The 13710-nt window shown below is 62.9% G+C and overlaps 2 protein-coding genes across 4 annotated transcripts in view; one reads left to right on the top strand and one right to left on the bottom strand.

Annotated features, from left to right (window-relative positions):
* Positions 1–9346, bottom strand: part of FLII (FLII, actin remodeling protein) — a 12587-nt gene extending 3241 nt beyond the window's left edge. The window contains exons 1-18 of one of the 2 annotated variants that reach the window (XM_027519642.1): positions 8739–9346; positions 7119–7229; positions 6659–6768; positions 5497–5577; positions 5095–5180; positions 4851–5012; positions 4595–4698; positions 4197–4372; positions 3954–4111; positions 3314–3398; positions 2694–2841; positions 2396–2532; positions 2043–2255; positions 1729–1908; positions 1045–1127; positions 855–929; positions 573–656; positions 297–468 (exon numbers count right to left, since the gene is read on the bottom strand). In XM_027519642.1, coding sequence (XP_027375443.1) covers positions 297–468; positions 573–656; positions 855–929; positions 1045–1127; positions 1729–1908; positions 2043–2255; positions 2396–2532; positions 2694–2841; positions 3314–3398; positions 3954–4111; positions 4197–4372; positions 4595–4698; positions 4851–5012; positions 5095–5180; positions 5497–5577; positions 6659–6768; positions 7119–7185 — 2121 coding nt within the window. In that variant the 5' untranslated portion in view covers positions 7186–7229; positions 8739–9346. The remainder of the gene's footprint in view (positions 1–296; positions 469–572; positions 657–854; positions 930–1044; positions 1128–1728; positions 1909–2042; positions 2256–2395; positions 2533–2693; positions 2842–3313; positions 3399–3953; positions 4112–4196; positions 4373–4594; positions 4699–4850; positions 5013–5094; positions 5181–5496; positions 5578–6658; positions 6769–7118; positions 7230–8738) is intronic. The other variant, XM_027519641.1, reaches the window with a different exon arrangement.
* On the top strand, positions 9181–13710 carry MIEF2 (mitochondrial elongation factor 2). 2 transcript variants are annotated; one of them, XM_027519651.1, is made up of 4 exons: positions 9181–9299; positions 11137–11294; positions 11448–11628; positions 12016–13710. In XM_027519651.1, the coding sequence occupies exons 1-4, from the start codon at positions 9200–9202 to the stop codon at positions 13068–13070; spliced, it is 1494 nt and encodes a 497-aa protein (XP_027375452.1). In that variant the 5' UTR covers positions 9181–9199; the 3' UTR covers positions 13071–13710. The 2 variants fall into 2 exon arrangements, with proteins under 2 accessions (XP_027375452.1, XP_027375454.1); XM_027519653.1 differs by lacking the exon at positions 9181–9299 and adding an exon at positions 9339–9615.

The raw sequence follows: 13710 nt of genomic DNA, 5'->3' as shown, positions 1-13710 counted from the left end.
GTCCTTACAGATTTTCTAACTGGTCCTTTTCCTGCCCACATCACCCCCATCTTCCTGTCACCCACAGAGTCAAGACCAGGTGCTCAGGCCAGGCACCCATGTACTTCTCGGCCTTTCTCTCCAGTCCCACCTTCCTGGAACCACAGAGCCTGATGCTAGTTTCCACGGCCCCACTCAGACCCTGGCATTTCCTGCCCAGGAGGTGGCACCCTCTCCCCACCAAAGTCCAGAATGAGCCCACAGCCACCACAGTGGTGCAAAGGCCCGCCCATATCCTGACCACTGATGAAGCTCACCTTATACAGCTTAGGCTGGGGTGGCCAAAAGTCATCAGGCACGTGCTTCTTGATCTCGGAGGGCTCCCCACCCAGCGTTTCCCAGAACTCTGGGGGCTCCTGGCCCTGTACCAGCAGCGAGATCTCTGCCTTCCCTTTTCGCTCATTCTTGTTAATTTTCTCTGCAAAGAGCCTGAGGGCAGATGCAAAGCCTTAGTGAGGCCCATACCTCCTCAGGTGACCATGTTCCTTTGCACAAAGCACCCAGGATGTCTGGGCAGGGTGCAGTCCTCTTACCTGGCCTTGGTAGTGCTGCTCAGCGTGGCCTGGGCCCCTCGCCACACGTAGATGTCCAGCCCTCTGTCCAGCAGGAAAACAAACCTGGACAGAAGTGGTGGGAGGGGCTGCAATGGGCCACATGCAATAACTGCCCCTGTGCCTCTGACCTCATCCCAAATCCCTCCTTGCAATGTGGGACAAGGGCTGGGCGGCTTCTTATCTAGAGCCCAGCTTTGTCCCCCTACACTTGTGGGGAGGAGGTACGGGGTTAAGCACACCACCTCACATCATGGGGCTCACCTTGGGTCCAAGGAGGCCCCCTTGAGAGGCACGGGCTCCAGCTTGATGTTCTTCTTCCCATACACGCGGTACATCCTGGGGGCCAGAGCGAGAGTGGCTTGGGGGGGCACCAAGGGCAGATTTACCCCAATGCCCTCCCCCATCCTTCCCGACTGAGTCCAGGTCAGTGCCCCTCACACACAAGCCTCACCTGGTCACGTAGTGCGTGTCCTCCACAGTGTAGAAGCCACTGGCTGTTCCACCCTCAATGTAGGAGATGTCGTTGTCAAATACCTGTGAAAGGGTGTGTGACCTTTTACTGAACTGCCCCCCTACCCCCACCAAATACCACCTGTCAGGAGAAGCAGAGTTGTGTACAGATGGATCAGATGCTATGAATCCATGACAGTGTTAAAAAACAATATAAGATCTATGCCTGCAGACAAAAACACACTTGGGGTGTTAGTATACACACAACCATGAACCCGTTTGCTCCTGTACAAGACACAGCATGGTAAGATTCAAGCGTATCAGGGGACAGGACCAAGCACGTTTACAGAACATGGCAAACTTAGGTAAGTACCCAAAATCTTCTGTAGGTGTCTGCATGTAACCAGCTGGTGGCAGGCCAGCATCTCTCACTGACCCAGTTCACTGGATGACTCTGGCCCTGCCCTTGGCCCCACCTCCTTGGTAGCCAGTCCCTTTGCAACTCTTGCTTCAACTTCCCGTCTCTCCTGGCTACACCCCCACCAAGCGGACTCCCAAACTAGCCTGGCCATCTCATCTTCACCTGACCCAGCTCCCAACCAGTGGTCTCATCTCGCTCCTCTGACCTCACCCCATCTGTCCCCGCACTGGACACATCCCTGTCAGCCCCACCCAGCCCTCGCACCTGCAGGAACTCCTCGCTCTCGTCGCCCATCTCCTCGCGCACCGTGCGGCACTCGGCACCCAGGTAGTTGCGCAGATTGACGGCGTGGATGGCAGAGCAAGCCTTCTTGTCGAGTGTGGCCTCCCCGCCGATCCAGTAGTAGATCTCCCAGTTCAGAGAACCGCTGTCATCCAGAAAAGTCTGGAGGCCGGGGCAGCATCTGGGTCAGCCCCTGCCAGTGGCACCGCCATGCTCTGCAGAGCTCTCCCCTCCCACCCCATCCAGAGCGATCCAAGAGACGCCCCCGCGGCCCCTCGCAGCATCCAGACTCGCACCTTGAGCACGATGTAGCAGTCTGCCTCATAGAACTTGCCGTGGAGGTCTTCCTCCACCAGCACAGGCACGAAGTTCTCGATCTGCCAGATGGTCAAGCCAGGCAGCTGGCCCACGTCCTCGGTGAAGAACTCCGAGTAGTCAAGGCGCGGCTTCTCCAGGCCCTGGTCCCAGCGCCGTACCTTGCCCCCAGGCGCTCCGGCCTCCGCGCTCTCCTGGTGGGGGCGGGCACAACACTGACTTGACTCTGCCCATGCCCAGCTCTGGTAGAACGGAGCCCTTCTGCCCTTGTCCCCTCTCCCACCCGGCCTGGGTCCCTGGCGAGCAGAGCCAAGCCCTGGTCTAGCCGGATTACCTCCTGCTTTCTGTTTTTCTCCTGGGCCACATCTGACATGCCCTTCAGCACCTGCTTGGCCTGGTCGTCCTGGGCCGAGTCCTTGCGCCTCCGAAGCCGCATCTTGCGAGCCAGGGGGTCCTTGGGCCCACTCCCTGCTGAAGGGAGGGGCACACGGCTGACCCGGCTGGCTCCGACCCCTTCATCCCCAGGGCATCCAGCCAACCAGGGGCCAACCCCACACCCCCTATCCAGAGAGAACATCCCACCCTGTTTACAGATGAGTAAGTTAAGGCCCAGAGAGGCATCCCATGCTCACCAGCGGCCGCCGCGGCCACCGTGGCAGGGGAGGCACCCGCCAGCCGCAGCTGATTCTGCAGCGAGAAGTCGATGTTGTACCACTCGGCAGCACGGTCCACAGGTTTGGGGGGCATGACCAGGCTGGGGTTCTCCCGCACATCCAGGACCTGCCTCATGGGTGAACAGAGCCAGTGCTGAGCCCCGGTTCTCCCTCAGTGCCCCCAAACCCCATCTCCACCTCTGCACCACCAGGGCCAAAGGGCCCAGGTCCCCACCCTGCCACCCCCGTGGGCCTGGCTTCCCCATCTGCGAAGAGCGGCCTCACAGGCTGGCTGTGAGGCTTAAGTGACAATGCCGAGTGTGATGTGGATGCCGGATAAGCGTCACCCCCTCCCCACCCTGGCACCAGCCAGCCCTCCAGGAGCCCCTGCTGCCCTCTCCCCAGGACCCCATTGCTTGGTCTTTCCTGGGGGTCTGTCCCCACCCCCAGTGCCAGCTGCCTGCAGATAAGCATCACCTCCTCCCCACCCTGGCACCGGCCAGCCCTCCAGGAGCCCCTGCTGCCCTCTCCCCAGGACCCCATTGCTTGGTCTTTCCTGGGGGTCTGTCCCCACCCCCAGCGCCAGCTGCCCGCCAGACCTCAATCTCCGTCAGGAAGTGGATGGCCTCTGGGAGGGTCACCAGGCGGTTCTTGTTGAGGACCAGCTTCCTCAGCTTCGTGCACCTGTGAGGACACGGTCGGGCCTCAGGAGTGGGCAGACAGGGGCCTTCCAGTCCTGGCTTGGAGAGCCAGGTAGGACCAGAGGACCTGAGCAGCCCGGCCAGTTAAGAAACCAGCCAGCTCCAAAGAGCCCAGAAGGCTGGGGGCGGGGCAAGTTTCCTTGTGGCTGAGTGACTGGAGGCCCTTTCTGTGGCTCCTACAGGCAGCATCCTCCACTATGGCCTTCTGAGAACCAGCGACCCCTGGACACGAGCAAAAGGGCATCAAAAACCACACTCTGCCCTCAAATTAGCTCAGAAGCTGCCAGGGGTCTTCTGTTCTCAGTGCCGGGGACCATGCTAGTGGATGCTGTGACCTCGGGGAGCAAAGGCAGCACAGCGTCTCAAAGGGGGCAGCAGTGCAGTCCCTCTGGCCTTGCCCCTTGTCCCTGAAGGGCGCTTGGGGAACCCACTGGCATGAACCCAGTGTCTTTATCCACAAACTCAAGTCAACCCCTCGTGTTCTGTACAATGCACAGAGACCACGGGGCGCGGGGGAGGCCCCACTTCAGCCCAGCACCTGCAGAGGCTCTCGGGGATCAGCTCCAGCTTGTTGTTGGCAGCCATGAACTCCTCCAGGCTGGACAGCTTGCCGATGCCTGAGGGTAGCCCGTCAAAGTCCAGCTGGTTGGAATTCAGGTACAGCCTCTTCAGCTTGGTCAGTTTGCAGATGGCCGACTGTAGGGGACACAGCAGATGTGGGGTCTGAGGTGGGTGCCAAGATGGCCTATGGCCGCCCCACCCTCCCCAGACCTGCACACACGGGCAGCGAGGTCAGCTGGTTCCGGGATAGGTTCAAGGTCTCCAGGTGCACCCACTGGTCGATGCACAGGGATAGCTCCGCGATCTGGTTGCTGCTGAGATTGAGGCGCCGCAAGCCAGGCAGGGCGTACAGGCACTCGGGTACGCGCGTCAGGTCGTTGCAGGACAGGTCCACATCTGGGCACAGGTGAGCATGTCAGCTGGGGCCCCTAGTGGCTCCAAGGCAGCTATGTGAAGCCTGGCTACCCCTCTGGCTCTGTGGCCTCAGGCACATGATGGGTGGGAACCACACCCCTTCCCCTGGAGGCACCCCTCCCCCTAGAGGCTTTTAGGGAAGTAGGGTCCAGCGGCCTCCTCCATGAGGAAGGAAGGGGCTGAGGGCTCCCGGGGACTGCCCACCTGCGAGGTGGCTCAGGCCCTCCAGGCTGGTGGGCAGGTTGCTCTGGGTGCGCTGTGTGTTCCGCAGGTGCAAGGTCTGCAAGGCTGTCAGTGCTGGGAGCTGCCTGTGGGGAGACGTGGGGAGACACTGCCTCAGGCCAGGGGCAGGGCCCGAGGGTGGGTGTGGGCGGGGTAGGCGGGATGCCTGGTGTTGACAGCTAGGCAGGCGGGTGTCGACCCAGCTAGGCCGGACCCAGTGGGGAGGGCGGGCGCCCACCGGAGCTGGGCATGCAGCAGCGGGTTCCCGTTGAGCACAAGCGTCTGCAGGTGCACGAGCCGGCGCATCTGGGGGGGCAGGCTCTCCAGGCGGTTTTCGCTGAGGTCCAGGTACAGCAGGTCAGTGAGGTTGATGAAGAGCTGGTTGGGGATGCTGTCGATGCTGTGGGCAGAGGGCCAGTGGTCAGGGCTGCGCTCCGCTTCTGGGGTCAGCCATCTCCCCGGCCCAGCCCAGCACGCGGCACCTGTTGTGGCTGAGGTTCAGCACCAGCATGTTCTTGGCGTTCTCCAGCTCCCGCGGGCACTCTGTCAGCTGGTTGTAGCTCAAGTCCTGGGGAGGGAGTGAGGCTGGGTCAGGGGTAGCAGGGCTGACCCCACCCCGCCAGGCCTGCACACGCTCAAGGGTTGGGATGGGTGCTGAGAGGACAGCAGAGGAGGAGGTTTCCAGGCCAAAGGGAGACAGTGTGACCCTGGGAGGAAGGGGCCTAAGTCAGGGAACTGAGCAACCTTGGGCAAGGCACTGTCCATCGGACGTCTCCAGTTCCTTCATTTGTACAATAGGAAAACCATGGCCCCAGGGACCAGGGCAGTGGGGGGAGGGTCACTGAATAGTAGGGTTCACTGCCAGGTGGTGGGTGACCACTGACCAGGACTGAGAGATCGTCCAGCTTGAAGATATCATCAGGGACTCCTGAATTCTTCAGACTGTTGGCTCGAGCCACAATGGCCTGGGGATAAACCACGAGAGTCCATGAGCCCTGGCTTCCACTCCAAGGAGAAGCAGAGGTCAGGGAAGGCTACCTTCTCCGTCAGCCCACGGGAGACCAATCCTGAGTGCTCTCCCACTCTGGTCTTTGCTTGTAGTCCCTCTACTTGGCAAGCCCTTCCTACTCTACCAATGAGCTCCTATTCACACTTCAAAGCCCAACTCAAACGTGCCTCACAGCCCAGCACACAGAAACGCAGGGAACTTTTTCTGATGGAATAACCCCTCTTCCTCCCAGTTCCACAGGGCAAGATAGGGATGGAGCTCTGAGTCAGAGTTTCTGGCACAGACGGAAGAAGGCTGGACCAAAAGCATCTGAGTGTAGACTCACAGCAAGCCTGCTTTCTGTGCCCTTAGGGCTGAAATCTGCTCAGGCTTTCATGGTGCAGGACGTTAGTGCAGGATGGCCGAGGAGGGGGGGACGGACCAGGGGACGGCACCATGGCCACAGGTGACAGAAGGAGAAACAGGAGCCGCCACTGTGGCTCCCTGTCTGCCCAGTGTCTGCATGGTGACACCCTGCCACTTCACGGCGGTCACTGAAGGGCCATCTCGGAAAATGCAGAGCTCAGCTTTAACCCGACTCCAGAGGTGTGCCCTTCGCATCTCAGGGCTCCAACCTAAAGGGAATGACCACTGGAATGGCCTGAAGATCTGGGACGGGAGGTTCCATGGAGAACAGCAGGAGGAATGACCCACCCAGACCACCTCCCCTGCCCTGCCCCAGCTTTATCACTGGGGATAAACCACAGGCAAGTGACCTGCCCCCGTGGTCAGTTTCCTCATCTGTGAACTTGGTGGAGGTTGGGATCACATGAAAGACCCTTGAGAAATAGCTGGAGTGCTGCTCGGCCAGGATCAGCTATCACAGCAGTTCAAAATGGATCAGACTTAGGTTTTTTCACCTTTTCTCCTACGTGTTACTCAACTCAGGTCATTACTGCATGCTCTCTCCCCCAACCCCCCTGACACCAGGTTGGACAGAGGGGCTGGCCTGGCCCCCAGGCCCCACCCTGAGTTCTGCAGTCTTGGGCGGCACTCACCCGCAGCGATGGTAGGCTGGACAGCTCCCCATGCAGAGTGGTTAGGTTGTTGTGGCTCACTGACAGGTGTTCCTGGGCCGGCACAGGGTGCAGAGGCTCAGCAGGGTGGGCTGGGCATCCACAGAGCACCCACTGGCACCACAGCCTTCCCCTGTCCAGGGACCCTCCCATAGAGCCCCCATCCACCACCAGGGCCTTGCCCCACCCAGGGATCTTCCCACAGAGCCCCTATCTGCTACCACAGCCTTGTCCTACCAGGCACCCTAGGCCATCCAGGTCCAGTCTACTCTTGCATCTTTCCTCTTTCGCACACCTAGCCTCTTCTTGCATACTTCCCAGGAAGGGTGCTCATCCCCTCTCCACCAGTTCTGCTTGTGACAGGCAATGTCCTGCACAGGCTCTGCCCACCTGGCTAGCCCCATCCACCAGGACCCTCCCCTGCCTGCCCAAAGCCTCTTACCAGCTTCTGCAGGGAGGCCAACTCCTCTGGCAAGTAGCAAAGGCCGGTGCGGTTTAGCTTCAGCCATCGCAGGCTGGTCATGGCCTTGACGTTCTCAGGGAAGTAGCCACCCTGGGGGAATGTCACAGGTCTGGGACATGGTACCCTTGCTCTGCCACCTTGTGGCCCCCACAGCCCGTGGGAGCCTTTGGGGGGCAGTAGTCACGTCTAGTTGGGTGTGTGACCCCAGACACATCACTTGGCCACTCTGTCTCAGTTTTCTCACCCGTAGAATAGGGCTGGTGAAAGCCCTCTGATGACAAAAGCCTCCTGAGAATCCACTGGTGATCAGGATGGCTGCTGACCTAAGACCCGCCTCTCCTGCTGGATTCTCGGCCCAGGAAGGCTTATTCTAGGTGCCACCCCACAGTCCGCTGTGCGGTCAGATCAACTCAATGTTTTCGCCTTGCATCCAGGCTGTGCCTGTTCAATTTGTTGAACTGTGCCTCTGCCAAGGCCCCACCTGTGCCCTGCCACCCACCCCCTGCATGAGGCCCCAGCTCCCCACCCTTTCCCACACAGGAATATTCATTAGTTCACTCACCCATTTGTCCCCCAGACTCAAATGCCCACCTCAGGACCCCAGCCCTGTGGCCAGAAGCCTGGGGAGGCTTATGCCTTCAGTGCTCTGGACTGGTGCCTTTTCTCCCTACATCCACATTCCCTGCTGGTGACTCACTCTCCTAGACTGGAGAGGACACTTGGTGACTCCAGGTGAGGACGGTGGGGATGGAGGCAGAGGAGTGTGCATGGTGTCAAGGGTGGGTAAATACAGGAAGAAAGGGCCTGTCTCCTCTGCCCTGACCCCAGCCACTGCCTGGACCACTGCACCCTGCAGACCCAGGCTGACGCTCCACTGACGCCAGCCGGGGTCGACCCACTCATCCACCCTGCAGCCCTAAGGACCATCCTGGAACCAAGCCATCTCTCAGGGCCTCCTCTCTGGTCACCAGCCCTGCGGCCTCATTCTCAGTTCTCAAGAACCACTGATCCGCCCCGAGGCTGGGCTGGTGTTCCCAGCGGCCCTGGTCTGCCAGTTCGGCAGCTGCTCAGACAACTGGCACCCAGGGCCTCGCCCACCTGCCCAACACGCCCTCCACAACTAATCCCTGCCTCCAGGGGTTTCAATGTAAGCCCCTCCACCAGTCGAGAAGACGAGGCTCCGAGAGGGGAAGTGACTTGCCTAAGACCACACAGGATGGGGGTGGCGGGTGCGGGTAGCGCAGAGCCGGCGGCGCAACCATGAGTCAGGGCCCGGCTTGGGCTATGACCTCACAGGGGCGGGGAGGGCTGGGGAGGCGCGAGCTCGAGCTCCGACCGGGACCCCCGGCCGGCCTGCCGGGGCCAGGCGCCAGTACCCTCCCCGGTGGGCAGACCCCGCGCGCCCCGCGCGCCCCGGCGCAGCTCCGGGACCCTGCGCGCGCCTGCCCGCCCCGCCCGGCCTGGGCTGTCTTCGCGGGCGCCGGGCGGAGGCCTGGGACGTCGGCCCGGGGCGGGGTCCGGGCAAGCCCGTCTGCGGTACCGGGCGCGCAGGAAGCGGAGGGGCGGGCCTGGGGTCCCGGCTGCCGCCCGGAGGCTCACCTTGAAGTCGTTGCCGCTGAGGTCCACGCCGCGCACGAACGGCAGCACCCCGGTGCCCTCCATGGCGGCGCTGGGCTGAGGGGAGCGGACCGCGGGCGGGGCCTGGCGCTCGGGGCGGGGACCGCGGAGCCGGCGGGGCGGGGAGCGCGCCGGCCCCGCCCCTCAGCCCGGGGCCGCTCGGGGCCAGCTCTGGGGCGTGGGGCCTCGAGGAGCGCGGTGTTCCGGTACCCCGAAGGGCCTTCTCGGCCCGCGGCTGTCCCTGCGTTGGTCAAAGCCGGGGACCCAGGTGGTTCTGGCGGCAGTGGCAGTAGGACGCCCTGATCCTCGTCCGGAGCCACGAGCCTCAGGGAGACGCTCCGGGGCCAGTGCCCACACTCCTAGGCGTCCCGGGTCGTAGGCCAGCCCGGGTGCGCGGTTACGTGCCCGCTTGCCCCTCGAGGGAGGCCTCCCTGGGCCGGCACATGGCGGTCCCAGTAAGTGACAGGACCAGTATACCCTTCACTGGAGAGGCGGCCGCAGACTACAGTGACCAGGAGCTCCACCGGATGCTTCCTTTGCCGGGAAGGAGCTCACGTTCCCACCGACGAGTCCTGGGAGCACGGCCCTGCGCCTTTAAGGAGGTGCTCGCCGAGGAGCCCCGCCCCGAGGAGCGCTCGGCCGCCATTGGCCGAGGCCGCCTCAGGGCGGCACGTGGGCACGGCCTTGAGCGCTCTGATTGGAGTCAGGGCCCATCCGTCTGCGAGCCGGGGGCCCGCGCCCGCCCCAGGCTTCGGCGTTCCACTCCCGGGTCCTGCACGTTCCATTCCCAGGCGGCCCCGGGGCGCGGCCCGAGAGGCCCCCTGCGTCCCCGGGTCGGGGCGCCGAAGCCGCGACGCAGGTACGGCCGGGGCACGGGGCGTGGCCTCCACCGGCCGCGCGGTTCCGGCCGGGAGAGAGCCGGATCGGGCCGAGCTCTGGTCGCTTCTTGGGCCCATCCTGGCGTTCCCCGGGCTTCGGTGTCCTCGCGTCCGGGGCTTGGTGGAGGCTAGGGGAGGCCTGGCCTTTCCCTCTCCCCTTCCCTGGTTAGGGTCTGCGCGCCCCGGGTCAGACAGGCGGGGGCTTTGTGCGCTTTACAGTTTGGAGGCGGTTGGCAGTCCTGATGAAGGAAGCCGCCGCGGGGCCACGCTGGGTCAACCCCCTCCGCCGTCTTTCCTATTTTTAGCTTGGGAAAGGGGGGCGGGTGCGGGGCTGTAGGCCCCACCTGGCAACCGGGCTCCGGCACCCGCTGGGAGCAGGGCAGCCAAAAGTCCTTGGGGCTGAGTTGGCTCTGAGCTCAGCGTCATCTGTTCAGGCATCCTCAGGGTGACAGTTCTGCCTGGCCATCTGACTGGTCCCCTGGGCTTGTCCCTTGGTCACACACACTCTCAGTGCTCAGGACCTGAGGTCTGGGGCTCAGCTTGCTGGGCCTGGCAAAGATACCTGAGGTCCCAGCCATCTGTACTTCTGGGTTCCGCATGTCTAACGGTTTGTCGTGGCACCTGCTCCATCTTACAGACAAGCTAAGAGTATCTGGCACACTCAGGCCCTCAGCTCACCTGCCGTGGCCTGGGCTCTCAGCAGCTGAGACCCCTCTCCACCCACTGTTGTCCCGAGCCTTAGAATCCCTTGTCCAGGGCACTGGACCGACCCTGCTGTGGTCTTTAGAGCCCCCTTACACCCTGTCCCCACAGCAGGGCCTTCAGCCTTGTCTGACACATACCTGTTGACAGCCAGCCCTTGCCCCCCAGGGTATCGTGGGCCATCTCACTTGTCCTGTTCTTTGACTTGGTAGCCCTGCCTCTGGGGCTGCCCTGCTGAGATTTGGGGGTAACTGTGGGCCCCTGAATTTCACTGAGGTTCCCTCAAAGGCCTGAGGCTGTCCAGTGCAGGCTGCCTGGGTCCCCAAGCCGTGGTCTTCTCTGGGCCTTGGTTTTCTCCTGCAGGGCCTGGTTAGGAACCAAGATAGACCTGCTCCTGGGATCATAGGTTGGGTCTGAGTCCCCACCACTCACTGTGTGATCCACAACCTATTTCTTTGTAAATGGGGATGGTGCTGATAAGACCCACCTCATGGTCTTTGGCGACATCAGGGGGCCTGGAAGGTGGGATCGGGGAGATCGTCTCCCTTCTCTGACCTGCCATGGGCCTTAGGGTCTTTCTCTGTGAGAAAGTCATACAGGTGGGTTGTTTGAGGGTTTTGGTGGGGGGAGGTCTCTGGGCCAGCTCTCAGTCTCCTCCCAAGAAAACCTGCAGGTGGCCCCTTTCTCATCGGAAATTCTCTGGAAGCCCCCTTGTGACCCCAACTCTGACTGTAGAGCACCTGCCTGGATGCCAGGCCGGCCCCTCACTGAGTGGCCCCTGCACCCTGGCTCCCTTACAGGCAGACTGACCATGGCGGAGTTCTCCCAGAATCGGAGCAAGCGGCGTGATGGCGAGGTGCTGGGAGGCGCTGTAGACTTCCTCCTGGCCAATGCCCGCCTGGTGCTGGGAGTGGGCGGAGCTGCAGTGCTGGGCATTGCTACCCTGGCCGTGAAGCGGGTAAGGCTGGGCGGCCTGCTGACACGGACTCCACAGCAGGGCTGGGGAGGTGGGACTGCCTGAGATTGCACCTGCCTCCGCCTCTCCGCCTGGTTGGCTCTGCCGTGGCCACCCAGGCCTCAGATGCCCTCACCTGTGTCCCTCTGCCTGCAGCTCATTGACAGGGCCACCAGCCCCCGGGACGAGGACGACACCAAGGGGGACGCCCCATGCCTGGAGGACAGCTGGCAGGACCTGAGCCTGCTCAAGGCCACGCCACGCCTCCAGTCCCGGCCCCCGCCCGCCGCCCTCAGCCAGCCGGTGCCGCCTCCAGCCCCCTCACTCTCTGCTCCAGGTGAGCGGCACCCCTTCCCCTCTGACCTGGGTGGGTCCCATTTCGGTGATCACATTCGGGAGATGTAGCCCAGGCCCTGCCCTGGTGACCGTGTGACCTGCTCGGGTCCCTGCTCCCTGTGGGCTCCCTTGTGTGTTGGATGCCTTCTCCCTCCTGCGTGGTGCTGAGGCTCCAGCCACCAGGACGTGAGACCATGGGGGCTGGCACCAGAGCGAGGTGGCAGCATTGTGATGGCGGGGGCCCTCACCTGGGGAACTGAGACCTTGGGTTTCAGCCTCAGGGTGTTGGGAGGGGTCTCAGATGGTGAGAATGCGTCACTGAGCTCAGTGCCATCTCAGGTGGTCCCATCCCAGGCGGGTCTCTGACCCGTCCCCCTTCCCTCTTCAGAAGGGCCTGCTGACACAGGGCCCCAGACATCGCCTCTGCTTAGCTCGCCGGCACCGCCGCTGTGTCTGACGTTCCAGGAGAAACTGCTGGCTTTTGAGCGGGATCATGTGACCGTGCCAGGGGCTCACGTGTCTCTGGCCAAGCAGCTGGCGGGCGACATTGCCCTGGAACTACAGGCCTATCTGCGGAACAAGTTCCCAGACCTGCCCTTCGGGGCGCTTGTGCCCGGCGGGCCACTCTACGAGGGGCTGCAGGTGGGAGCTGCCGACCCTGTGCGGCTCTTGGTGCCCCTGGCACTGGAGCCAGGCCTGTGGAGCCTGGTGGCCGGCTCAGACACTGTAGCCCAAGACCCTCGCTGCTGGGCTGTGCGTAGGACTCAGCTGGAGTTCCGCCCCCGTGGGAGCAGCCCCTGGGACCGCTTCCTGGTGGGCGGCTACCTCTCCTCCCGGGTCCTGCTGGAGCTGCTCCGCAAGGCCCTGACTGCCTCCGTCAACTGGCCAGCCATCGGCAGCCTCCTCGGGTGTTTGATCCGGCCATGCGTGGCCTCAGATGAGCTGCTGCTGGAGGTGCAGCACGAGTGCCTGGAGCTCACCGTGGCCGTGCTGCTGGCCGTGGCCGGAGCCCAGGACGGAGACCTCTTGCTGGCCTGGCCCTTGGAGGGGCTGGCTGGGAACCTCTGGCTGCAGGACTGGTACCCGGCTGAGGCTGCCCGGCTGCGGGCCCTGGATGAGCAGGACGCTGGGACCCGTCGGCGGCTGCTGCTGCTGCTCTGCGCTGTCTGCCGCAGTCACCCAGCTCTATGGCGGCTGGGCCGGGACCGCCTGGCTCAGGTGGTTCTGCGCCTGGGCGAGCAGGAGGCTGACTGGGCCGAGGAGGCCCTGGGGGAGCACTTCCTGCAGGCTCTGGAGCTGCTGCTCAGCAGCCTGGAGCGGGCCAGCCTGCCCAGCCACTTCAACCGCAGTGTGAACCTCCTAGATGGCCTGCGGGAGGAAGAGATCGACGACTTGGGCTTTGCGCTGTACCATGGCCTACAGGCCCCCGAGGGGCTGCTCTAGAGGGTGGACGCAGCTGGGCAACAGACACCACTGCTTTTAGCTGGAATGAGGGGGTGTGGGCTGCCCTCTTGGCTTGCAGGAGCTGCCATGAGTCCCAGGCAGGGATGAGGCCACTGTCATTTTCTGTCTCAAGGGTATCATGCTTCCCTTGGGTGCGGGCATCTCCAGGTTGCTGGTGCTTGGGTGGACATTGTTTGGTCCCCCCCACCCCCGGGGCTGGAGTCACCTGGGATCCTCAGAACGTAGCTTTTGGCTGACCCTCAGGCCTGTTTTCCGTGCTGTATGCCTGGTTTGCTCTCTAGCCTTGACTAGCGGGGGCTAACCTGGGGGAAGGCCCTTCCCCTCTAGCCTCGGAGGCCCTGGGAGGGCTCTGTCGTCACTGGGGGAGCCAAGGCTCTCTCTGCTGCTCACCTGGCCCAGAGCCTAGGGTGCCCCTGGCTGCTGCCAGCCCAGCCCCCACTGTGCCAACACCAGCTGTCCTCGCTGACCCTGTGTTCTCCCTGGAGCTGGCCGGGGCTTGGGCGGGGGCGGGTGTTGTCTGCCTTCCCTCCCAGGCATCTCTCCTCTCTGGTATCCTTCCTGCCGAAGTAAAGCTATGCCGCAAGGACTGTGAATGAGAATAAAAAAAAACTCAAATGTC

This window comes from Bos indicus x Bos taurus, chromosome 19 (genome assembly GCF_003369695.1).
Source record: "Bos indicus x Bos taurus breed Angus x Brahman F1 hybrid chromosome 19, Bos_hybrid_MaternalHap_v2.0, whole genome shotgun sequence".
NCBI classification, from domain to species: Eukaryota; Metazoa; Chordata; class Mammalia; order Artiodactyla; family Bovidae; genus Bos; species Bos indicus x Bos taurus.
This window is presented reverse-complemented; position numbering and strand designations above follow the sequence as displayed.